General features: G+C 43.0%; 3 protein-coding genes across 8 annotated transcripts; 2 read left to right on the top strand and 1 right to left on the bottom strand.

Moving 5' to 3' along the window:
• The first annotated feature begins 221 nt into the window (after positions 1-221).
• LOC310648821 (uncharacterized protein) lies at positions 222-8,422 on the top strand. The gene is made up of 7 exons (XM_083376871.1): positions 222-1,007; positions 1,222-1,303; positions 3,140-3,163; positions 3,346-3,408; positions 5,465-5,729; positions 6,613-6,763; positions 7,789-8,422. The coding sequence occupies exons 1-7, from the start codon at positions 462-464 to the stop codon at positions 8,200-8,202; spliced, it is 1,545 nt and encodes a 514-aa protein (XP_083232997.1). The 5' UTR covers positions 222-461; the 3' UTR covers positions 8,203-8,422.
• Positions 8,423-9,509: 1,087 nt separating this feature from the next.
• Positions 9,510-21,892, bottom strand: THOC6 (THO complex subunit 6). 4 transcript variants are annotated; one of them, XM_083376873.1, is made up of 14 exons: positions 21,758-21,804; positions 19,289-19,412; positions 18,085-18,200; positions 17,914-17,978; positions 16,651-16,754; positions 16,509-16,546; positions 16,367-16,415; positions 15,776-15,847; positions 13,651-13,753; positions 12,356-12,405; positions 11,888-11,950; positions 11,110-11,220; positions 10,816-10,944; positions 9,510-9,956 (listed from the first exon to the last, which is right to left on the bottom strand). In XM_083376873.1, exons 3-14 carry the CDS (start codon positions 18,198-18,200, stop codon positions 9,873-9,875), a joined length of 984 nt encoding a protein of 327 aa, XP_083232999.1. In that variant the 5' UTR covers positions 19,289-19,412; positions 21,758-21,804; the 3' UTR covers positions 9,510-9,872. The 4 variants fall into 4 exon arrangements, with proteins under 4 accessions (XP_083232999.1, XP_083233001.1, XP_083232998.1 ...); XM_083376875.1 differs by lacking the exon at positions 21,758-21,804 and adding an exon at positions 19,667-19,856; XM_083376872.1 differs by lacking the exon at positions 19,289-19,412 and having other exon boundaries at positions 21,758-21,892.
• HCFC1R1 (host cell factor C1 regulator 1) lies at positions 21,499-26,273 on the top strand. Of its 3 annotated transcripts, none has more exons than XR_014494154.1 (6): positions 21,499-21,626; positions 23,082-23,243; positions 24,925-24,975; positions 25,416-25,580; positions 25,677-25,847; positions 26,036-26,273. XR_014494154.1 is itself a non-coding variant. In XM_083376881.1 (6 exons), the coding sequence occupies exons 2-6, from the start codon at positions 23,082-23,084 to the stop codon at positions 26,169-26,171; spliced, it is 714 nt and encodes a 237-aa protein (XP_083233007.1). In that variant the 5' UTR covers positions 21,499-21,626; the 3' UTR covers positions 26,172-26,273. The 3 variants fall into 3 exon arrangements, 1 of the variants encoding a protein (XP_083233007.1); XR_014494155.1 differs by having other exon boundaries at positions 23,082-23,272; positions 25,661-25,847; XM_083376881.1 differs by having other exon boundaries at positions 23,082-23,272.
• The last annotated feature ends 46 nt before the right edge of the window (positions 26,274-26,319 follow it).

Below are 26,319 nucleotides of genomic sequence, written 5' to 3'. Positions count from 1 at the left end.
TGGTCGTAAGTCACGGGCTATCTGTAGCGATATTGCTGTTTCTCGGCTCTGATCTTTTCACATCCGGGAAATTGTGTTGGAACTTAATTCCTGCCTCTTATTTGTGAAATGTACATTATTTAAGATCTCAGCTTGTGTTATAATTGCTCAGAGTTCTGGAAAATGCCCTCAGAATAACAAGAAGGTTAAAAAGAGCTTAAAACGTCCCCTATTCTTGCTCGAAGGAGAAGCTGCAAAAACCTGCATCTTGAGGGTTAATTAATGCCCGTCTCTTTTACTTATCCCTTGCTGGAGGGGGGGGGAGGGGAAATCCACTTTTTCTCCCTCTTCCTTCTGCCAAGTACAAAAGTCACAAACAGCCTATCAGCCAACCGGAAAGCAACTCTGAATTGAAAGACAAAAGGAAAAGCGAAAGGAAGGAACCAAAAAAAAAAAAAAAAGAATTGAGGAGAAGGTTCAAAATGAGCAACGCAGATCTAAATGAGCAAGAGAGAATCCTTCAGGAATTCCACGCAGAAACAGTTTTCCTTTCAGGAAACAAGGAATGGCTGGTAGAGAAGAATTACTTTGTCGTGAAAAGCACGGTGGAGAGGATTGTGAAGTGGGCTTATGAATCCAGCACTGGGTTGTACCCCTTTGACCCCATTCCCGTGGGCAGCTACAAGGAAGGGCTGCACCTTCAAGTGGAGAACAGTTCCAACGACTTTGACTTCCTCGTCCCAATACGGTGTAACTCCAAGTTGGCACTCCGGAGCAGGGTCGTCCCCAATAATTCCTCCAGCTGTCCCACCCACCAGCTCCCCACCTACATTTTTCGCAACAGAGGATTCCGCAACCTTCCTGACAAAGGGCTGCCGGTCTTTCACCAGGGCACCAAAGTGTTGGTAGACATTGAGGATGTGGCGGAGACAGCTGTGAAGATCTATTGTGATAAGCCAAAATCACAGTTGGGGGAAGATGAGGAAGAAGATGATGACCCTGAATATTATAAATTAAAAATGTGTGAGGTAGGTATTAACAGGATGGCCTGGAGCAGGGGTAGGCAACCTTGGCTCTTTTATGACTCGTGAACTTCAATTCCCAGAATTCCTGAGCCACCCCTGGCCTGGAGGGAAGGTGGCGCACCCTAGTGCTGAAATCTGGGGCATGTTTGCTGGGAAAAAGTCTTTTTCTGGGAGGGGAGAAAAAAAAGCTCTTTGTTTTTTTTTCTTTTTTTGCTAGGAGAGTCTCAGCCATCATAATTTGGACCCAGAGCAAATCCTGAAGGACTTTCATCGATATGTAGGGATTGCCTTGAATCCAGGTGCATCATTTCATTAAAATTAACTAATAATGCAATGGGAATCCAGCACAGGGCTGGGCAGCTGTGTCGACCAGACACGGTTAGAATAAGAGAGAGAATGATGTGAATGCTAAAAACAAATATGAGGAGGATTCACAAAATTAATTTTCTTGGTGAGTTGTGGCTGTTTAGGAAGGATTCAGTTAGCAGAAGGAACATGATCCCTGGGCCAAGGCCCATTAGTCAGCTGTGAGCTGTTGGGAACTGGGGTGTGAAAGCAGTGGTCGAGCATCCCCATTTGTGCGAGAAGCAGACTAGGACGTGCACGCACACTCCATCTCTTCTCCCTGCCAGTACACAAAGCTGGAAAGGTTGGGGAACTCTGTTGTAGAGCCTCCATCCCACACGTTATTTATTTCTTAAGAAAAATTATATGGCTGCCCAACTTATGGGTGGCTCTCAGAAATAAAACCCCAATGCAAAACCCAATAACCCTTCATCCCCCCCCCCACAGTGACAACAAACAACTCTTGATGGGGCTCCATATCAACCTGGAGTTCCCAGCTCCACTGGCAAAACTCTCTTCGGGGCCTTTCAAAAGAATGTCAAGGTGGGCCAATCTTATTTCTGCAGGGATGATGTTCCACAGGGAGGGAGCCACCACAGAAAAGGCCCTTCTTCTTGGATCTCCCATATGGACATCCTTAAGAGAGAGGATTCCTAAAATCACCTATTCCCCTGCTCTGGCAGGTTGTTAATCATAACCATCATAATCATAATAGTAAAGTTGGAAGGGACCTTGGAGGTCATCTAGTCCAACCCCCTGCTCAGGCAGGTTGGATAAATGTAACTGGGAAAAGACGGTCCTTCATCTTTCTTTCTGAGATGGGCAGACTTGAAACTTAACACTACACTATTAACCATTTCAGTGTTCAAAGATCAGTCATCCGGATACATTTTTGTGAATAAAGATGTTGGTAGAAACTAGTCTTTTGCCACGTGCCAAGCATCCTATTTGCCTTTTGAATGAAATAATTGTAGAAAAGTAAAGCCAGATGTCACCTACTCGCTTTATATCTTAATTAAGGCCGATCCAAATAGGGGAAAGCATGCAGGTTCTTCATTGGGCTGGATGTCACAAAAATGTTCCTTGTGAGTAAAGTCTGGGGACTCCCAGCCAGGCAGAAGTTTTTAGAGACTTTTATTGTGTGAAAAGTCACATCTTTTCCAAAGACATCAACATAATAGCTGCTGTTGTTATTTTCCACGGCTCAGTTCCCAACAACCATGAGATAGAAATTTGTAGGCTCCTCACTACAGTTAGTCCTCAAGGTTACGACCACAACTGGACCAGATTTCCGTTGCGAATCAACCTGAATGTTAAGTGAGTTGTGTCCAATTCTACAACCTTTTTTGCCACAGTTATTAAACAAATTACTGACATTGTTAAGTGAATCATGTCATTAAGCGAATCCGGCATCCCTGACTGACTTTGCTTGTTGGAAGCTGCTGGGAAGGTCACAGATGGCAATCATATGGCTCTGGGACATGCCACCTGCCCTAGATACATGCTGGTTGCCATGTGCCCAAATTTTGATCACGTGACTGTGGAGATACTGCAACCGTTCTAAGTCTGAAGTCTGGCTGTATGTCACTTTTTTCAGTGCCGTGGCAACTTCAAAAAGTTGTTAAATGAATGGTTACAAGTCGAGGACTATCTGTATATCAAGATAGCATAGAAAGTTGTGTCTGCTGGGATGAATGTTGGTCTGTTCCCTGGTTCTTAAATGAGATTCTTCTTGAAATTACAACACATTCTCCTTGACTTTTTCCTATTTCTCTTTCCCATCTCCCCAGAGTACACCCATCCTCGACAAAACGGTAAGTCCAGAAAGCATAAAATGTAAATATTTTTCTAGCGGGAGAACATGTTGAGGGATTGGATTGGGTTCCAGTGGTCCTCTTGCTAATTCACTGGGTTTTAAAAACAAAAGCAGTGATTACAGATTATAAAACCTTAACACCAGACTTAAATTTATACTGGATTCCTCTTCAACCTTTAGACCCTGTTTTCCAGCATCGGATGTTCCCTTCCCGAGTACCCAGTATACATAATAGTATAAGAGGTAAGTTGATTTTTTCTTATTGCCCATTTTTTTTCCAAATAGGAAACATTCATCATGAGCAGATACATCTTTGTTGTCTTTTGAGTTGCCGGGCTATAAAAAAAATTAACTGACTACAGATTAAGAAATTTAAAAATTATCTTAGAAACCCCGCATAGCAAGAAATTAGCTTCTCAGGAATGCCCCAAAGGTGCTTTTTCAAGGATTTATATTCCTTGCAGTCCCCTGGTCATTAGCACTCTTGCTGAGAGTCGTTGTGGCTACTTAACAACCCACAGAGAGAGTGTTAACAACCAGATGACTGCAAGGAATATAAATCGTTCCATTCCCTACCATTCAGTCAGAACTGAAGAAGCTTCTTGGGTGAGAAGTGAAACATTTTCAAGGAGACACAAAAGAAAGACCAGTTGCCTATTGAAAAAGCACCTTTGGCACAACCACGATCTGGATGATTGAGAATCTTCCTACACTTCTCAGGAATGAATCAGATTATGATTAGAGGCAGATTCTTTGCATGAAACTAATTCCTTTTGGCCTCTTGTGTTTTTTGTCTTTGAATTTCAAACGGGTCCCATTCCGTTCCCTTTGTTGCTGTCTTTACTAAACGATCTTAACATTATTCCATTTTTAATTCAAAGGAGAGGCCTCAGATTGATTTTGCTATTTGCCTTCCAGCCACTCTAGAAATAGAAGTACATTTAAATAGATCCACAACAATGAAATGTGGAAATATGCATTTACACACAAATATATACCTGAAATTAAAATATAGTAAGATTGTACAGGCAGTGAGTCAGAACAAAGATTTTGCTAGAGGAAGGGCACTATTCCAGCTCACTGCCCCCAAAGAATCTATTTTAAGAATGCTTTTATAATTGATTATGTGCCATTAAGTGATGATTTGTTTCTAACTTGGTCCAAGGGCACCTCCATCGCCATCTTAACCGAGTCCCTCCATCTTGATGGTGGTCCTCCTCTTCCTCTCTTTCCTTCCAGCATCAAATGCTGGGTCTTTGCATAATTTGTCCAAAGTAGGATAGCTTTGCGTCAAATCAGAACTCTGTGTGTCGATTTGTTTGATGATTCACTTGTTTGTTTTCTGGCTATCTATGGTACCCTGAAGAATCTTGGCTAGAAATTGATAACCAAGGAATGAAGGAAATCAGATCCATATGCATGTTCATTCATATGAATGAAATCTTTTTTCATTCATATGAGTGAACATGCATATATATACAATCTGTGTGTCATAATAATAAATGCAAATATAGTTTGTATAATGGTATGTGCACAAAATTTGTATATTATAATTTATGAGCAACTGGATAGAGTAGAAGTTAAAGAATTGCCTTTCATGTGGCAGACCAGGGTTCAAATCCTGGATGGTACCTACCTTACTAGTAGAGATCCTTGGCCAAAGACCCCCTAATATTTCACTTGTCTTACTTCAAAATATGAGTGACACGTGTGTGTGTGTGTGTGTGTGTGTGTGTGTGTTAGCTTCCTAGTCAGTTAGCCTTTTTATCTGCCATTGTTTTTACTAGTTTTATTTTTCCCACCGTGCAATGCAGTACAGGTAATTCTCGACTTACAATTTGTTTAGTGACTGTTTGAAATTACAACAGCACTGAACAAAGTGACTTATGACCAGCTTTCACGTTTACAACCGTTGCACCATCCCCATGGCGTGATCAAAATTCAGGTGACTTGACAACTGGCATGAATTGATGAGGGTTGCTGCATCCTGGGGCAGCCACATGATCTCCATCTGCAACCTTCCCAGCTGGCTTCCAACCAAAATCAACGGGGAGAAGCCGGATTCATTTTATGACTGCTTAACTGCCTTGGCTATATATATATATATATATATATATATATATATATATATATATATATATATATATATGTAAAATACTTAACTGCCTCGCTTAGAAACGGACATTCTGATACCAATTGCGGTCGTAAGTCAAAAACTATCTATAGTTACAACTCAGGGCTGTGCATCGCTTTGGGTAATTAACACCCTGGATGTTGCTTTCCTCTGACACATTTTTAGGGAACATCAAATTAGAGCCCTTGGATTTGAGCGGTCCAGCCGTCCGGTTAGTTTTCCACGAAGGGAACGAAACCATCCCAGTGAAGCTGGTGCCGGCCATTCAGGGGGCAGTAGAGTTCTCCAACGAATGGATAAGGGAAGATCTCACCCACCTTTCTGATTGGTGGGACGGTGACCTCAGCAATGAAAAGAAAAGCTTCCTTCGGAAGGTACAAGTCCTGAAAGAAGTGGCGCCTGAGCTCGTCCCAAAGGATGGATTCTGGAGGTAAACACACACACACCCGCCAGTCATTTGGTGAGAGGGCAGCAGGTGGCCAAGGATGAGGCAGTGCAACAGGACATGGCTTCAAGGCCTGCAGGGATGCTGAATAGTGATGCAAAATAAAACACCTGATTGGCAACCTTGGCTCTTTTATGACTCATGGACTTCAACTCCCAGAATTCCTGAGCCAGCATGGTCAATTCTGGGAGTTGAAGTCCATGAGTCATAAAAGAGCAGATGTTGCCTACCCCAGAGCGTTTATCTGGGTTTTAAAACAAAAAAAAATGTTTTAAGCCTTTGCCAAATTCTGCTTTTAATGGAATTCTTGAACCCTCATCTAAGGAGGGCTACACTGATGTTACCTTCCTTAATGAAAGAATGACATGCTCATCCATTCACTGGAAAGAAAGCCTCTTTTGAGAAGTTGTGTGCTTCTCTTGCTCTGTATTTGAGGGTTTCTCAACTTTGGCCACTTGTAAGATGGGTGGACTTCAACTCCCAGAATTCACCAGCCAGCGTGTCTTAAGTCCACCCATTTTAAAGTGGCCAAGGTTGAGAAACACTAAACTGGTTGCTAACGGTGCCCATCGTATCCAGGTGACCCCCCTCTGCTTCGAAAAATTCCATCAAAAAAAGATGCTTCCTAATGTATAGAGGTGCCAATCCAGCACCTCTTTGGAACTCTTTAAAGCAGCTGCATCTTTTCCCAGATTGTGGACTAGTCTAGCCTCCCATCATTTCACTTTTTCTGCCCACCTTAAGAAAGAAGGCAAGCTGCAAACATGTAACACTCAGGGAGGACGCCTGAGATGAATACATACTTTTAAAGCCATTTGCAGAACGGTTACAATATTCCTAACTACCATTTCCCCCCCCCCCGAACCAGGTTGTCTTTCAGCTGTGCTGAAGAGATGATCCTTAGGGAAGTCGACGCCGATGGAGGGCAGAGGCGGGCAGCTTTACGACTGCTTAAGTTTGTTAACAAGACCAGGTGGACCCCGGAGTATGGCAAACTCTTGACTTCCTACCATCTTAAGGTGAATCTGCTGAAGTAACAGTACGCTAGGCCAGATTAAGCTTCCACCTCGCCCTCATGAAGATACACTGAAACTCCCCCTTATCCAGGTGGGCCTTGGCCTATGACCAGAATTGGGACCAGAATTTCCATTGATCAGCAAGGCAGTTGTTAAGTCAGTCAAGCCTGATTTTATGACCTTGATTTGCCAGCATTTAAGCGGATCGCTGCAGTTGTTAAGTGAACCACGCGGTGGCTAAGTGAATCTGGCTTCCCTCCCACTGATGTAGCTTGTTGTAAGCTGGCTGGGAAGGTTGCAAACAGCGAACAGGTGACCCCCCAGGATGCTAGAACTATCGTAAATGCAGGTGGTTTTCAAGCACCCAAACTTTGATCATCTTAACTGTGGGGATGCTGTGATGGTTGTAAGTGTGAGGACCGGTCACAAGTCAATGCCTTTTTTCAGTGTTGTAACTTCAGTCACTAAACAGACTACTTGCGCTTGTATAAATGTACAGCAAACTCACTTCTACCCCGCATGGGAGCATTTAAAATTGTGTAGCGATAAAAAAGCACCCCTCTTCCACAATCTCCTTTCCTTCTGTGCTGCTGGGGTGTGTGTGTTCTCGAGAGCTTTGCGTGATTTAGTCCTGATAGCACCAATTGCCGACTTCTACTTTCATAATCCCTCAGCTCCCTCTCACCTCACTCTGCAATGACACCATTACACCACCCAATTCCTCTCCTCCTAACCACTTCTTGATATAAACCTAGGACAGGGGTAGGCAACCTTGGCTCTTTTATGACTCGTGGACTTCAACTCCCAGAATTCCTGAGCCAGCCATGCTGAGGAGAAATGGAGAGGTTTCCATGCTGAGCCATGCTGGCTCAGGAATTCTGGGAGTTGAAGTCCACGAGTCATAAAAGAGCCGAGGTTGCCTACCCCTACCCCTGACCTAGGAGTATGAAGATCGACTCAACCCGAGGGAGGCCTCCAAAGTCAGCGTAAGATCTAAGAATTGCTCTGTTGCTTTTCATCTCCTGCAGACCGTTTTGCTGTGGTGCTGTGAGATCCATCATGGCAAACAGGACTGGGAGACTGTGCTGTCCTCCCTAAGGAATCTCCTGGGGCTGCTGAAACACACCCTGGCCAAGAAACGCCTCCCTCATTACTTCCTACAGCCTCTCAACCTCTTCAACAAACAGTACAAAACCAGCAGCTCCATCTACCAGCCCTTGTCCTTGGAGGTCCTCGGCCATGAGGTTTCAGCCATGCTAGCGGACCCCACGGCCTATCTCGTCCCAGGCCACGAATCAGCAGGTTTCCTGGTCAACCAAGACTATGAAGAGAAAGCCGCAGCTCTCCAAGAGTTTAAAGAAAGACACCGGGAAGAACTGAGCGAGCTGAAGAGAATGGAAGATGAACGTATGTACGTGGAAGCGGAAACCACCGAAGAATAAACCCTGTGAGGTCCCTTCGGGAACTAACGGCTTTACGCTGCCATGAAATCTGGCTTTGTTCCCAGGCCTGTGGATAATTATTTTGGGGGGTTTGGAAGGAATATGTGATTCAGTTTTGGGTCATTTCTGGATTATTTTAGTCCCAAGCTGTGAATGTGATTTTAGCTTTTAATCTCTTCTTAGGGGATTTTGGGAGGCGAGGGGATTGTATGCAGCTCAAGAGTCCACTGGAGTTGGGACGGCTCTAATAATATGAAATAATGATAAATAAATAACTTTTCCTCCATCTCAAGGCATTGTTTCGTACCGTGAAGTAATTCCAACCTTCAGAACGCAGAAGTAAGAGGCCGAAGCTGTCTAGGCAAAATTTGGCAGGAGATTCAAGGGCTTCAAATCCAAGGGTGCTAGTTCCTGAACACCTCTTTATAGCTTGGCTATTCTGTTTCCATCATCCTTGGCTGGTTCTGGATGAGAGCCAGAATGCTTGATACCGGTAGCAAGAGCAGAGTAAGGTTGATATGCCCTCCCCACAGCATCTAGTTGGTAACCAAACATATAGTGGCAAAATGGCCAATTTTAAAAAATAATTGTGGAATTTCCAAACATACCCTCCAATAAGAGCCAATTTGGTCTAGTGCAGGAGTAGGCAGCCTTGGCTCTTTTATGACTCGTGGACTTCAACTCCCAGAATTCCTGAGCCAGCCATGCTGAGGAGAAATGGAGAGGTTGTCCATGCTGAGCCATGCTGGCTCAGGAATTCTGGGAGTTGAAGTCCACGAGTCATAAAAGAGCCAAGGTTGCCTACCCCTGGTCAAGTGGTTAATGCACCAGGCTAAAAACCAGGAGACAGTGATTTCTATTCCTACCTTACTCATGAAAGTTGGACATATGACTTTGAGCCAACCGTTAGGAGACTGTGAGTTCTAGTCTGGCCTTAAGGCAGGAAGGCTGCCTGGGTGACTTTGGGCCAGTCACTCTCTCTCAGTCCAATCCACCTCACAAAGTTGTGGGGAAAATAGGAAGAAGGAGATGTGTGTGTCGGGGGGGAAGAGATAAAAATATGAGTGGAAACGGGGCGTGGAGGCATCTGAAGACCTAATACCTACACTCTGCTGCCAAACTCTGGCAGCTCATTTCCAGCTGTTTGGGGAAGAGATCAGTGCAATGTTTTTAAATATATAAATTGAAGCAGTTAAACTTGCAAAAGATCCCATTGCTATTCCCACCTTCAAAACCCCAGCAGAGACCAACAAACGAAGAATCCTTGTTGAAATACCTGTGAAAATAAAAAAAGGAAAGTAGAGATGAAAACATGTTGATTTTTAAGGGGAGAAAAACAAGGGGGGGGGGGAAGGATAGTTTCCATGTCTTCAGGAATAGATTCAACAGTCCAGTCCTAGGATGAAACACGCAGATCCGCAGTAGAATTAGGACGTCCGCTTTCTGAAAACACAGGCAAGTTTCAGTTCCTTTCATTCATTTTTATATTAAGTAATCCTGTTTCAGGTGCCTCTTTTTGGAGTGTCTCTCACAAACTTGGGGGGGGGGGCGCGACCCCCTTTGCAGGCAAACCTTTGCAGGCTCCTCGGCAATCAGAGAAGTCCCTAGAATGGAGATGTTCCCTAGACCATATCAGATTTGAAATTGCACAAAAGGACACTATGTGCATCTTAGGTAAAAGTTAGAGAAAAAGCTCGGTAGCCAAAGTTGGTGAAGACGTCGATGCAGTGGCTGCTTCCAGCTGCTGTCAGTACCTGAAGGGGGAGAAAAAACATTTTGGGGATGAGTTTACATGAGGCGCTGAACCAGACTAGCTAGCCACAACTCCAGCTTCGTGGTTTGCGCGCTGCTGTTTCAAAATGTAGTTGGACTGGCGCTGGCACCATTTCCAAAAGAGTCCTAGCAGCTGTTGGAAAATCAGAAGATTTTCTACTCAACTATACTGCGCAATGTTCTGCCCAAGGATACGATGGACTCTTAAAGAGAGCCGTGGTGATGCAGTGGTTAAAAAAAAAACAATATTGGAGGCTTAATTCTGCCAACTGCCAGCAACTGGATTCTGACAGGCTCAAGGTTGATTCAGCTGCCCATCCTTCTGAACTCGGTAAAATAAGGACCCAGACTCTTGGGGGCAATAGGCTGACTCTGTAAACCGCTTAGAAAGGGCTTCAAAATGCACAGTATATAGGTCTATGTGTGCTATTGCTATTAAGTGATAGCTAAAATTTCTCATCTCACCCTGGTTCAACTGCTGTTTTTGGTGTTGTCACTGTATTTATTAGCCGAATTGGACTCTGCCTTTATGGGACAGGATGTCAGATACAAACACTATGATTAATGAATCTATGTTGTTACCAAGATCTGAGTTTCTTCAAAATCAAAGACCCAAGTATCTGTCTCCTTCCCAAAAACTGGGGGGGGGAGAACCCCGCAACCACCTTCTCCTCTCCCAGATAGGTTAGGCCCCTTATGCAAAAGGGGCCTAAGCCATGGGGGAGGGGAGCTCATTGGCATTTTAGGCGCCGCCTAGCCAATTTGAGCTCCACCCCATTCGTCCAATTTTACAGCCGCAACATCTACTATCCCTCGTTCTGCTCCCAAACGTGGAGGTACCTTATGCTCTGCAGAGTGTTCGTTGATGGAAATGGAATGAACGCAACGTGGGATGCAAGGGATTTGGGCCTTCACTTCTCCGCTGATCTGTAAATGGTTAATGGTTGGGCTGTGGCCAGCAGAGAGAATCTGTGAAAGATGAGGAAAGGGGACGGAAGAATGAGAATATTAACAGTAGTTAAATAAAGAGGCAAAGGCAGCAAAGCGACAGCCGCCATTAAGAAAAAGCAAGGATGTCAAAATACATCGTGGGGCAATTGTGCAGGACCTAAAATTCAAGGATGTAAGACTTACCAGATCTTGGTAGAACATGGCTTGTTGCTGGCATTGAGGCAAGGGAAATACAGTGGTGGGTGTCACTGAACGTAGGTGCCAAAGAGTGAGCGCTGGGCCCCCGCCACACACCTGTGACATTTTTTTTTAAAAAGTATGTTTCAGATTTTTCGTTCCACAACCCGGTGCTCTCTACAAGTTTGAACTCTCAATCTATAAATCAATCACCCACTTCAGAATAAATTGGAGATCGGGGGCTCCAAAAGGAAGAGCCATGGGGCCCTTGGTGCTCTCTGAACTTGGTTGTTTTCTGGCAGACGTTTCATTACCCAGCTAGGTAGCATCATCAGTGCTAGAAAGGGAGTGGGGTTTCCTCTCTATTTATTTAAGAGTCACCTTGTAGGGGAGATGGGCTACGTAGGAATTTAATAGTGGAAATAAATAAATCTGTGGCTTGCCCTGTCAGTGTTGGTGGGAGTATTCTCAGTGGCTCCTTGATCAGGCTGTTTGTTTGCTAGTTCCTTGATTAGAGTAACTTGTTTCCTGCTTGTTAGCCTACCTAGTATTAATCCTGGTATTATTCTCTGCTTATCTGGGTGTTGATTGCTGGCAAGGAGGTGGTTCTGGTCTTTCTGTTTCCTCTTGAACTTTTTGACTGTCTCTTTTGAATAGTATGCAGATGAGCTAATGGTATGAAGAGAGCTAACCCAGGAATCATGAAAGCCCCATTAATGATGCAAACAACTGGAATGCCCTTGTCTGCTCCATCTCCGGAAATGCAAGTTGCCCAGAGACTCACCATCCAGTCCGAGTCAGTCGCCAAACAACTGATCCACTTCCCATTCTGCGGGCGGCTGCATTCCTAAAAGAATTAAGGACAGTTTTTAGAGGAAAACTGCTGAGTTAAGGAGTAGTTAGACTCCCAGTATTAAAAAACTGATCTTTGGATTAGTCCCCACTACAACAGGCTCACTGAAATCAATAAGACTTAAATTCCTAATTTTTTTTAACAAAAATGCTAAGCTTGTAAGCCGCCCTGAGTCTTCGGAGAAGGGCAGGATATAAATGGAATTTTAAAAAAAATTAAAAAAAATATCTATGGGCAAATCTAGAAAAAAGGATAAGGAGCACAGAATTATTATGCATTCTGAGTTTTGGAGAAAGAAGATTCGCTCATTCATTCATTCATTCAATTTCTATAGCCACCCATCTCAATCAATGACTCTGCAAGGCTTACAATTCAAAATTCAGGTTAAGATGAAAATACCTCATATTTGTGGACTTCAATTGATTGGACTTGACCTCCTGTACGTAAATCTGAAAAACAGGTTAAAAGGGGGAAAAAAAAGAGATTGTCCTTAAAACAGCATTTTCTTACTGATTTAAAATCAAAACAGCATCCTTCAGATGTGTTGAGCTGCCCAGCATTCATTCTCCTTGCGTCTGGAAGGCAGCAAATTAGGGGCAGAAACAAAAACAACGCCAAATAGACTAGAAACGTACAACTCTTCAAATTCTGCTTAAGCTCGCATCAGGATCAAGCCAATACAATTCACAGTGAAAAGGATTCCTGGGAGTTGTGGTTCAGAAACATCTGGATTTACAATCACCCAAGGAAGCCTTATCATTTTGCATTCGGCTCAAACCAGAATGCTGGTAGCTTTGCATAGAGAGCCTGTTCCACAACAGTAGGGCCAACATAGATGAAGTTCTGCCCTGACAGGGCCCAGATACAAGTTTGCTTTAGAGGGGAAGGGAAGGAATGCAGCTGAGTGATAAAGCACAAACCCTATAAGCAGAAGTCTCAAATCTATCCCTGACATGTACAGACAGAAATCCCAGGAGCCGGCTACTAATCATGCAACGTGAAATAAGTCAGAAAAGGAGTTCCCCGTAGGTTTTACTCAACTAGTCAGAGCCAACTTTAGGAGACAGTGCCCACCTCCATTTCTAGGCCACTGAGCCAACGCTGTAATCATGTGGCCAGCATGACATCACCCCACAGCGCAGAGCGTGCAGCAAAACACGGAACATTGTTACCTTCCCACCAAAGTACTTATTTAGCTATGTGCACTTGCATGCTTTTGAACCACTAGGTTGGTAGGAGCTGGGGCAAGTGACAGGAGCTCACTCCGTCACACAGTGGTAGAACTCGAACTTTCAGAGCACAGATCTTCTCCGGCATCTTTTAAGACACTGAGTCACCGTGCTTCTAGAGGTAAGTGGACTGTTGATGACTTTAATGTAAGGCATATGTATTATGCTCCTGTAGTACGGCCTGTCACATTTGTGGAGGTAGTCCCAGAATTCCCTAGCCGGTATGGCCTCTGCTGAGAATTCTGGGAATTGAAGTTAACATATCCAGAGGACACTGCATTTGTCCAAAGCAGGGTTGGGCGACTATGGCAACTTTATGACCTGTATGTAGACTTCAACTCCCAGAATTCCTGAGTCAGCAGGGAGGAGTTGCCCACCCCTGGTCTAAAAGACCGTTAGGATCTTTTATAAAGACATGGGGACACATATGAAAGGAAGAGAGAGTCTGACATAGGAGACACCTACCCCAAAGACGTACGGTGCCATCTTCACTTCCTGATAGACATTCTCGGAGCTGCTCCCGAAGGGCCAAACAGTGGATATAATCAGTGTGGCCCTGAAATTCACGCTGAGAGGAGGAGGAAGGGACAGACAAGGTAAAGTGACTTCAGGTCTACCTATATAGGTATCTATGGAGATTCTCAGTCATTCAGGTCATGGTTGTCCCAAAAGGTGCTTTTTCACGAGGGAACTGGACTTGCTTGTTTTTCTTTGAAGACGTTTCGCTTCTCATCCAAGAAGGTTCTTCAGCTCTGACTTCCATTCCCCACCTCCAATCAGAACGGAAACGTCTTGGATGAGGAGCGAAACGTCTTCAAAGAAAAACAAGGAAGTCCAGCTGCCTCGTGAAAAAGCACCTTTTCGGACTACCTATGTTGGTGTTCCAATAATGGTCCATGCAGATCAGCTTTCCAACTTTGGTTAACAGTGAGAGAGAGAGAGAGGACACCAGAGTTGCTATTCAACCCTAACAAAAGAGAATATGCCTCTGATCTATACTGATCTATAAAAAGGTAAAGGTAAAGGTTCCCCCGCACATGCGTGCTAGTCGTTTCCGACTCTAGGGGCCGGTGCTCATCTCCGTTTCAAAGCCGAAGAGCCAGCGCTTGTCCAAGGACGTCTCCGTGGTCATGTGGCCGGCATGACTAGACGCCAAAGGCGCACGGAACGCTGTTACCTTCCCACCGTAGTGGTCCCTATTTTTCTACTTGCATTTTTACGTGCTTTCGAACTGCTAGGTTGGCAGAAGCTGGGACGAGTAACAGGCGCTCACTCTGCTACGCGGCACTCGGGATTCGACCCGCCAAACTGCCGACCTTCCGATCGACAAGCTCAGCGTCCTAACCCACTGAGCCACCGCGTCCCTTCATACTGATCTATACTATTCCCCAAATCCCCCAAACATCTCTCCCAATGAATTCTGAGAGAATCCTGCAATTCTCCTGCGGAAGGTCATTAGGCTGAAGAATAAACAGGATATTGAAGGCAGTTAAGCTATCTGTTCCATTAAATCCAAGCCGTGGTGAATACGAGAGGCGGTGATAACCTTTCTCTTCCAGAAGCCGTTGCTGGAGCCAATGTTTTTGAATAGTTTTTGTGCAGTCTCCGACCTTCCCTTCCTGGACAAGGTTGTTAAGAAGCGATCAGACTACATCTTCAGAGGACCATGGAAGGATTATCTAGACCTGCTCAAGGCAGGTTTCAGACCTGAGATAGTACAGGCAGCAACGATTATGTGTGTTGATGAGGGAACGGTAAAACCCATAACCATGTTTCACCCGACTTTACAGAAGAAAGCTGAAAACACTTTCAGATCTATCAAATTCAACTTCTGGATTCTCAGCAACAGCACTGAAAGTGATATGATGAAAAAAGCTCCCTGGTATCACCCTGGAAGTTTAGAAAGTAAAAACATGGGCAAATGCAAAAGGCGGAGTACTCAAAATAGATGCATTAAGATTGGTAATCAACATTTATTTAGTGCGTGTTTTTAATGCTCTATCTATCTAGCTACGACAGAGAATGAGGTGGCTGGATGGAGTCACTGAAGCAGTAGGTGTGAGCCTAAATGGACTCCAGAAGATGGTAGAGGACAGGAAGGCCTGGAGGAACGTTGTCCATGGGGTCGCGATGGGTCGGACACGACTTCGCAGCTAACAACAACATCTATCTATCTATCTATCTATCTATCTATCTATCTATCTATCTATCTATCTATCTATCTCCCTCCCTCAATCTGGATAAAAAAGTACCGATTCGGTAGAAGGAGTGGGCAGAGTCAAAACAGGGTTCAACCTAGAACCACTATGTAGTCACAAGTGAAATAACTTCCCTTGAATTCCACTGACTTTATCTAATTCCAAGAAGGTGAGTTGAAAGAGATTCCTCTGCAGAGAAAGATTAGGAATAAACCAGTTTAATTGGAGCTTCATACATGGACCTGATCTTTTGCTCTTGACATGACCTGCTGGTTAAATGATCAACATTTATCCAGATCTTAACAATTTGAGAACACCGAATGAGAAAATCAGTAAGGCTGAAAGGTCCATGAAATCTTTTTGGTTTATTTCCCCACACCTGGGGGACTCACAGTAAAGGCTCCAGTCTCCAAGTCCATCATGTGAATGACACAGTCACCTCCAGCCATCAGAAGAGTATTATCCTGGAAGAGGTGGGGGAGAAAGGAGAGAATGTGGCATGATGAAGCCTCCTGAGCGGTACTGACCCATCTCAAGACAGCCCAGTGGCCATACCCGTGGTGGCGAACCTATGGCACGTGTGCCACAGATGGCACGCAGAGCCCTCTCTGTGGCCACGCGCGCCGTCGCCCCAGTCCTAGGCCTTCAGCTGGGTTTTATAAAACCTTTTCGCTTTAGGCCTCTGCCGCCGTGTGCAAAAAAAACAAAAAAAGGTTCAATCAATCAATCAATTTCAACTTTTCAACTTCTCGTGGGGAAAAAAAAGATCTTGCAAAGTCGGAATTGATAGCTTGAACTTTTTTAGTCATACCCAGTCTGCCGTTACCACCGCAGCCACGCCCACCCAATGGGCCATGCCCACCCAATTGGCCACACCCACCCAATCGGCCACACCCACCCAGCCCCCAAACGATACATAAGCGGGTTTGGGGTTGCACTTTGGGCACTCGGTCTCTAAAGAGTCCGCCATCACTGGGCCATACCTTCAGGTTCAGTTGAAGGCTGTTGATTTCTGGCACTTCAAGTCTACTTCTAAAGAGGAAAGGCAAGGCAAACCTTCAATCTCGACAGGGAAAAAAAATAATAGCCAAAAAAAAAAAAGGAAACAGCAAAACTAGGCTTTACCCGTAAGGTGGCCTCCTACTCCAAGCCTCTTTGCAACTCTATAACGGGAGGCAAGGAAAGGCATCTTAAGAATAACAGAAGTCATAAAACTACAGCCAGGCTAGGAAGGAAGGAAGGGGGAGGACAGCAACCCAACTCCTACTTTTTTCACAATCTCGCTCCAGTTCCAGGCTTTGACCTCTCCATTGCCAGCACTCAACAGCTGCCGATCGGTGGACACCATGGCATAGATAGCTCCGCTGTGGGCTATGGAAAGAAGGAGGGTGTTTTAAGAGGGAACTGGCCTCAGGAGGGCGATGCCTTCTGGGGAATCCTCAGCTGAACCAAAGAAACCCAACCACATTGATGCCAAATGAAGAACTCCTTCCGGGTTAGACAGAGGCAGATGGCCCAACCATGCTGCCTGCTGACGACACGCAGCCCTAACTTTCAGCACAGAAGAACAAGCCAGGTTAGATTTTAAAAAACTGAACGCGTTTCTTTTTTGGGGATTCCTAAAGATAAGACTGCAAAAACATCTTTCAATGGATTAAGGGGAATCTCTAAAAAAATATAACTGATTTTACATTTAGCTTTTAGGTTTGTAAAGGAAAACAAAAGTAAGCTTTTAGAATATAACTCTGAACTATGTTATAGAACTTGGAATGACGCATCAAAAGATAGTATTTTAAAAATGGATGTACGGTCAAGATGACTTATAGAATATGTCAGCGCTTACTTTTGAACTATAGTACAGAATCTAGAATTTTATATATAAAAGATAGTATTTTAATAACTGTTGAACGGTTAAGACAAAAAAATATATTTCTAATAACTGGTGATGTGTTAAGATGAAAACTAGACTTTAATGGTAAAACATAAGAATGTTTTGTAATGAACCATGTAAGTTTTGTAGACAAGAGAATTATTCTTTATTGAAATAGGGAATTATGGGCTACCCAAAAATCAAGCTTTCTTCTATGTTCTATAGGCTACTCTAGAATATTCTATTGCAATTAGATAAAATTTAAAAACAGGATACTGATATGTATTAGTGAAAATATATTTTAAACTTTATTAACTGACTAGGTTACAACTAAAAATGTATTAACTTGCCTATTTTGACTACGTAATAACTAAGGGAATCAGAGAGGGCATCTCTGTTGATGCAACCTGAACTATTTACAACTGGTCATTTCTTATTTTAACTACCCAACCACCATATTGTTTCACAAATACATGTATATGTAAATATTAAAAAAAAATCAATAAAACTTGTATATAAAAAAGAACAAGCCAGGCATTATAGGCTAATGCTTCTGTTGAAGTCCACACATCTTAAAACTGCCAAGATTCAGAAACTTTGCTACAGGCAAAGCTAAGGCACCCCTAGCTTTTCTCTGCTAGCCAGACCACCGTCACCAACCTGCAAAGGACACCAGCGGCTTCTTGCTCTCCTCTTTGGCTTCTGAACTTAATGCTGCTGACAGGCTATCCAGGAAAAAAAAAACACAGTGCAGGTTAACCCAAGGATGGTTCGCTTTAAAAAAAAACAATGAAAGAAAAGCATATCCAGTGATAAGCCACATCAAAATACCTGAATATGGCAATTTCTCCATAGTTGTTTCCGGCTGCTAAATATTTGCCACAAGGTGAGATGCTCTGAGTGTATATGGTCATGTGCAAGAGCTCAAGAGATCGTTGAATATCCATCTAGCAAAAGAGAAGGCGAATTCCAAAAGAATGGTGTTGATAAAAGCAGAGATTCACTTAGGCTGCATCCAGAGATGTTCCTTGTGGGTTTCTTAAGAAGCAACTAGCTTCTCTTGGCACAGAAATACTCTTAGGCTCCTACCCACAACAGGTGGTCTAACTCTGATTCTTTTGAGACTAGCACACAGAACTGTTAAAAAAAAAACAAAAAATTGCCCTGCATTTTTCCTTAACAATTTTCCTTCACTGCGATGACAAAATTCACTTCCCACATTTATTCCAAAGGATAATTTCAGCGAAGACTCATGAGTAGAAGCGATGGTGTTCTTGCACTTGTTCAAGTTGTCCAACCCACACTCATGCACGTGTATGCGTATGAACTGCCTTTCATCATGCAATCACATTTCCATCCTACACCTAGGATGCTTGCTTCCCTGTGCCTCAGTGAAATCCCAAAGAAATCATGAACGACTAGCTGAGAGCATATACCGGGACCAGTATCTGATTTTTTTAAATATAAACAATGCTGCGCTTCAACGGTTAGATGGCCTAGACCAGGGGTAGGCAACCTTGGCTCTTTTATGAATTGTGGACTTCAACTCCCAGAATTCCTCAGCCAGCTTTGTTTTGCTGGCTGAGGAATTCTGGGAGTTGAAGTCCACAAGTCATAAAAGAGCCAAGGTTGCCTACCCCTGGCCTCGACATATTTGAACATAGTTCTTTTTGACACTTATATTTTATTGGGTTCTACTAATCTGGTTAAAATGTTAATTTATATTGCTAGTCCACATATGATATGCCATACTCTAAAGAAAGAAGTCGATGGGCTTCTATAGACTGGGAAAGCTTTGGAGGAATGGAATGAGATGCAACAATTACAAAAATCAACTTTAGTTTCAGTATATCCACAATGAAGTAAGCTAAAAAAAAACACCATCAGAGGAAATCTGTAATAAATTCACAATTTCCTGACATGGAGATAAAGTAGAAAGGCAGAAGCCTTCCCTAGCACCCTTGTAGCTGTAGTCCTCAGCTTATGACTTTAGCGATATTTGAAGTTACAACCCAACCCAAAAAAGAGAACTTACGACACAGATCTGAAGTCCTGACAGTCACCTCCTCGCGATCATATGACTGCACCTTAGGCCAGGGCTGTCAAACTGCCAGCCCGTGGGCAGGATGTGTCACGACGAAACCGGGCCCACCCCATTGCTGGCAATGGGAAAAAAGTCGTGATACGTCATGTGATGTCGCACGTTTGACACCCCTGCTTTAGGCACTCGGCAACATGGCTTCATGTATGGCCATTTTGCAGCGTCCCACAGTCACATGACTGTATTTTATGATGTTTTGCTGAAAATCAGTTACTTTCAGTTTTCAGCAAAGCAGCAATCCAAACCAATGGTTCACTTAACAATCACCACATAAAATAAATAAACATTATAAAATCAACCATTAAGACTTACAACTGTAATGGGCAGGCTCCATTAAGGTCGTAACTCAAGGACTACTTGTAGTTTCAGCAAATCCTCTTGGGATGACTGCAGAAGATAGACTGGCAGCAGTCTCCACTTTAATACTACATTATTCTGCATGCCAACACTGACCAATGCAGTATATTCAATTTCATTGGAAACAAATTGGATTCAACGCAAGCTGGTGTGATCAATAAGCAGCAACTGAGTTTCATTCTGTCCTGATTTCATTATTTACTTTGTTGCCATGTCTGCTTAATTGCCATTTGCTTCTGATTTTGTTGCAAGGAGTATGTTTTGTCACCACACATTTGATTTTATCCCCAAAAGGTTGGATATATTTATATTGAATTCTCAAAAAAAAATCTAATTAAAATAATTATTAACTGGATAAAATAGAAACCACACTGCAACGAAAATGAACTGCTCAGAGCAGTATTTCTCAACCTTGACAATTTTATGCTGTGTAGATTTCAACTCCCAGAAGTCTCCAGCTAGCATGGTGGCTGGGGAATTCTGGGAGTTGAAGTCCACATATCTTAAAAGTTGCCATGGTTTGCCGGCTTAAAGCACAGCACATACTAAATTGCTAATTTAGTTGCTCCTTTCCAAATTTCCTTCCCGGCCCAAATTTAGAGCTCAAATGGTGGGGGGAAACATGCTTTGCATTTTAATCTATCAATCAACTTTCATCTATGCTGAACTACAACTCCTATCTATCCCATCTTGGAGAAAAGACTCTAAAGAGGATAATTCTGTGAACTACATAATTGCTTAAGATGGAAGAAGGACTCATTAAGAAAGTTGCCTTCTCACTCACCAAAGAGGCTTTGGTTAAATGATTTGCAAACACAGTGTTTTGGTTTGGCTCACCAGAGAACAATGCAGCCAACAAAACAACTAACTAAGGTCTCTCATTTTCCTTCACGGCCTAAATTTAGAACTCAAATGGCGGAAAATGTGCCTTGCATTTTAATCTATTTAATCAATCAACTTTCACCTATGCTGAACTACAACTCCCATCTACACCAGCGAGTCCGATTAAACCACTGGTTCGAGTCCAATCATTTTCTTTTTTTTTATTAAAAAGTTTTACAGTACATTTTATTTATAACAAAACAAAACAAAACCCCTCCCAACCCCCTCCCCTCTTCCCAACCCTCCCCGACTCCTCCCTCCCTCCCCCTCCCCCCCTCCCCGACTTTCCAGAGCTAAATACAAGGTATAAAAGTAAAAACAATCATAATCTACCGTATGCAAACAACAATAAACTATTAAATCTATCGCACTTTAACTCTTATAAGATGACTACAAGCAATATAAATATCACACCAGTACTTATTCAAATGCTAAATGATTCCCAGAGCTCAATACAAGATATAAAAGTAGAAACAATCATAATCTACTATATACAAACAGCAATAAACTATTAAATCTATCACACTTTAACTCTTATAAAATAACTACAAGAAATGTAAATATCACATCAATACTTATTCAAATACTAAATGAAACTTTTTAGTCCCATATTAATCTGTTAATTAAAACCTTAACAAATAGCTTGTAGTCCGTGTTCAAAAGTGATATTGGTCTATAATTTTTTGCTTGAGTGACATCCTAATCTTCCTTCGGTATCAAAGAAATAAAAGCAGTTTTTTCTTTCTCAATTATCAATTGATGAGTCCAATCATTTTCGAAATGGAAAAAGCAGACGGTAGGGGGCGCGAGTCATCAATTCAACATCTCCATGGTTAAACGAAGATAGAGAGACCCGAACCCCAAACTCAAAGTGTAACGGGATTCCTCGTTTAAGCCTACAGTACTACATTTCCCACAATTCCTGACATTAAGCATCACTTCTCTTCACGTGATGATTGTGGCGCTTCTAATTTTCCCGTCTGGCTGTGGTGCAACCATTGTGAGAACAGAGTGAGAAATAATCTGAAGGACGGTAAGAATTGTTTTCCTTCTTGGGTAAATTTTGCAATGGAATAGAGCATGCGCACATCCTACCGTCCGGTTCGCACTCTAACCTCTCTTTCATTCCCCGCCTCCCACCCGGCAGCGTGCGCGTGCACTGACCGTTACTAGTTGTTCAGTTTCTTCTCCACAGCGCGCACGTGCAAAGGATCAACCGGGCACCCTACCCCACCCTCAGAGAGAGCCACGCCCTTTCCTGTGATCATGGTCACGCCACCCCGGCTTAGTGGCGGGCCATTAGGCCAGCGCAAGGCATGCTGGGATTCGAATTTCTTGATTGCGCGCTGTAAGGCATCGGGAACGCCCTAAAATGGCTGCCAAAGGGCGCAAAGCTTGCTGGGAGCACTCTTTTTCCCCCTCAACAATATGTAAGCTGGGCTTTATCAGCAAAGGGAAGTCCAGTCAGCGAATTTGTCTTACCCTGAAGGGGCCTGATGACCCTGGAGGGTTAAGGAAATCCCTTGTGAGCCTTGTAATCCTTGATCCCCTGCCTAAGAATTTACAGGGTGTTTTTTTTAGCGGCGATTTTGCTCAGGAGTTGAACTGCTGAGAGCTCTGAAAATCAAGGCATTTGCTTTGTAAAAAAAAAAAATTGCAATCCCTGATGTAGCTGATTCTTAATTGAATGGAGTTTTTGCAAATAAATGATTTGATTTAGGGTATTTTTATTACGATACGTGATTTTATAAAATTTCCTTGGTTTTGCTCTTGAATTTTCCTTTGTAAAGCAAAATTATAAAGATTTTTTAATCCTCTTTTCGGGTTTGCCCATTTTTTGGGATGTGTCCCTTTATTTTTTTTTCCAAGAATGTACGTTTACTATATAGATAGTCCTCGATTTACAACCACTTGTTGAGAATTAAACAGCACTGGAAAAAATGACATCGCTTTTCCCAAGGCCGTTGCAGCATCCATGTGGTCACATGATCAAAATTCAGATGCTTGGTAACACATGATAATTGCAGTGTCCTGGGATCATGTGATCTCCTTTTGTTACCTGACAAAAACAGTGGGGGAAGCCAGATTCAATGGCTTCAGTAACATTCAATCATGTTACTAACTTAATTGCAGTGATTCACTTAACTGGCAAGAAATGCTATAAAATGAAGTGAAACTCAATTCACTTGTCTTGCTTTGCAATGGAAATTTTGGGTTCAATTGTGGTCATAAGTCAAGGACTACCTACAATTAGTGTGCATCTAAGCATTCTGCATGGTTCTTTGTGCTCTGTAGCAATATTTTTTAAAAGTCAAGATACTTTTAGCAGAGCTCAGTTCAGTTCCTGATAAATGCTCAGGTAGAATTTTGGGGCCCAATAATGAGTTTAAATCTTAGAGGTTTCTGTACTTTGTAATTGTCCTGAAAGTTGGTCACATCTCTGTTGGGAATTTTTTAAAAAAACTTTTTGTTTTGTTTTACTCCACAGATGAATCCTACAATAAACCCAGGGTCATCCTTAGCTGTTCCTTCTGGGCATTTTTTGCACTGCTCTGTCTTGTCGAGGAATATGGGCTGTAGCCACATCATCCCAAGCTGGGAACGTGATGTGCCTTGCACAATTCCACGGATGAAACCCAGACACAGATTGGTGAATTTCAGTGGTGTACAAGGGTCTCGGTAATCATGTGCTGTGAGGCTTTCAGATAAATATGAAAAAATTCTGTTTAGGCTTAGGTGTGAGATAGAGGAGAACTCATCCATCTAGCATTTATTCACACAGCATCTAAAAAGATGTTAAGAGAGCTGCTAGAGAGGCATTTTGTGGCACTCAAAAGATGAGTGAGCGAGCTCTGTGGCTCAACTAGCCTTTCTTCAAAGCAGGAGTAGGCAATTTTCCCAAGGGGCCATATGAGAAACTCGGATTGTTGTGGAAGGCTGAACTAATAGGATTGTACACTTATTTACACTTGATTTCTAATTTCCGATTGACCTCATGCAAGCCAAATGGGGACAGCCAAAGGGGTGGATATGGCCCAGTGGGGCGTTAAATGCCCAGTTCTGCTTCAAAGGAAAAATGATGAAGGGTGCTGAGGCAAAGAAGGCAGGTATCAGCAGGTTTATTTGGATATTTAATAGTATTTTTGAATAGCACCCTAATATACATTACTTCTGCCAACCTAGCAGTTCGAAAGCACATAAAAATGCAAGTAGAAAAATAGGGACCACTACGGTGGGAAGGGAACAGCGTTCCGTGCGCCTTTGGCGTCTAGTCATGCCGGCCACATTTATTTATTTATTTATTTTTGGGACTTATATGCCGCCCTATCTCCTGAAGGTCTCAGGTCGGCTAACAACAATAAAAGACAATAATACAAATGTTAAAAAAAAATAAAGCCCCAATGATAAAATATTAAAAACATTTTTAAAAATCCCTATTGTCAGTCCAGGTCAAGCCTGATGGAAAAGAAATGTTTTAAGGCCGCGACGAAAGGACCAGAGGTCCAGGGCCATCCGGAGCTCAAGGGGAAGTTGATTCCACAGGGAATCAACATGACCACGGAGACGTCCTCGGACAAGCACTGGCCCTTCGGCTTTGAAACGGAGATGAGCAATGGCCCCTAGAGTCGGAAACGACTAGCACGCATGTGCGGGGGAACCTTTACCTATGCATTACTTTTAGAGAAAATCTATTTGTTTACAAAGAGTCGTTACCAACGTGGTGGCATATAACCTGCCTTCTATACAAAAACATTTAGAAAGCACAGCTTAGACTGTAAAATTATTTACTGAGTAGCATCCAACAGTTAAACCATAAAAGATAAAAGCTTGGGCAGGGGTTTTGTCTGCTGCTGAAATTAACTGCAATAAACAGATTGGGAAATATTTCAAAAATTCTGTACCTAAGCTGTGAAGGCCTTGGGAATGGACTACACCTTGGGATTTGACATAAAAGTACTATAAAAGTGATATCAAAAGGAAGGTTTTGGATTTTCAAAGGCAGTAAGGAGCCGTTAGACATTTTATGAGCTCTGGTGGCATAGTGGTTAGAATGCAGTATTGCAAGCTGACTGCCTACAGCCAGGAGTTTGATTCTGACCAGCTTGAGGTTGATTCAGCCTTCCATCCTTCTGAGGTCTGAAATGAGGACCCAGATTTTTGGGGGCAATATGCTGACACTGTAAACTGCTCAGAGAGTGCTGTAAAGTGCTATGGAATGGTATATAAGTCTAAGTGTTATTAGTATTTTATTTTAAGGGTATGTTGCTGGTGCAAAAAAGAATCAAGAATGATGTTTAGCTCCTTAATGCAAGTCTAATTTCTTTTTTTAGGTACCGATCAGTATCCCTTGCTTTCAAGCGACATCTGGAAAGCCAAGATCAGTAAGTGTGGAGGAAAATGACAGCTACAGCTAAGAAGGCATTGACAAAATAAATGCCCCAATTCACTTTTGTATTCCATATTGTTGGGTATACAGATGGCACTTGATGGCTTAGTCTGGCAAAATGTAAGTTTTTGTTCAGAGGTAGATGTTAAGTCACTATATGGTTTACAAGACTAAGTAGTAACCCAGCAAACCAAGCTGTCAGTTAAGCTTGCCCCTTCACGTTGCGTTCTGGAACCTTCTCATGCTATCATAGTGTAGACATTCAGCAACATAAGTGATGAGAAACACTGTATAAAGGACCACCTTGTATTTTGGAGGTCCTCCTGTTTGCAGAAAACTTCCAAAATGTTTCTAATGAAGTGCCACCTTCCAGAAGGTGGTGAGCTCGGCACTCCTTGGGGGAGTGAATTTTCACTGCTTTCTGCACCTCAACAGGGAACCCAGTTCTAAACATTTTCTCTCAGAGGAGAAGATGGCTGCCCGTTTTAACTCCCTTAGCCTGGACAATGACCACATCTACAGTTCTAATGGCTTCCCTGTGCACTGTGAAAACCCCAGATGGCAGCAGGCATACACGCAGTTGAAAGAGCTACAACAGAGGTACCAGAAAGCATAGCGGCTTTGTGGTTTTAACAAAAGTGGGTTCAGGGAAGTAGAGTATTATGACTTCCTCACATAAGGCCTTCTACATCTCAGGCTGTCTCAAGATGGAGCAAGTGAAGAAACCAACTTTACAGAGGAAGAGCTGACTACAGTCATGGTAGATGGTGAATTCATGATGGGAGACTGCCCTATGCTGGTGCTGTCTTCCTTCATGTTAGGACTTGAAGGAAGCAGTGTCGCCCCTGAAGAAATGTTTCTTTCTCTGTGAGTATTAATGAAGTACAGGCAGTCCTTGCTTAATGACCGGTGGGGTGGGAATTTCTTAAGCAAGGCGACCTTGCTTGAGAGGTATCACCACTTGCGACCGTATGTTGTATGTCAAAGACTACTTGCAGGAAGATATAATAAGGAAAATGGATTGAACAATTAATCAGCTTCCCTAATTTTCACAGGAATCCTTGTACCGAAGTTGTCCTGTGGAGCCCTCAGAGTAACTCCCTCTTGCACACCATTAGGGCACTGATGTCTCCCTCATTGGTCCGGCCCCACCTAGAAGCAGTGTCAAACCAAGAGGAAATGGAAATATGAACCACCAACCCTAATTTTACTTCCCTTTGGAGTGAAATTCAGTTCTGGCTGGCTGTGTCAACAAAAAAGCACCTTTATCCAGTCGATATAAATATTTCACTACAAATATTTTACTCCGCCATGGCGCATTTGTTTTTAGCCAGCTGCA

Source organism: Vipera ursinii (assembly GCF_947247035.1).
Source record: "Vipera ursinii genome assembly, chromosome: Z".
Classification (NCBI taxonomy): Eukaryota; Metazoa; Chordata; class Lepidosauria; order Squamata; family Viperidae; genus Vipera; species Vipera ursinii.
The sequence above is the reverse complement of the archived record's forward strand: the minus strand, read 5'-3'. Positions and strand labels throughout refer to the sequence as shown.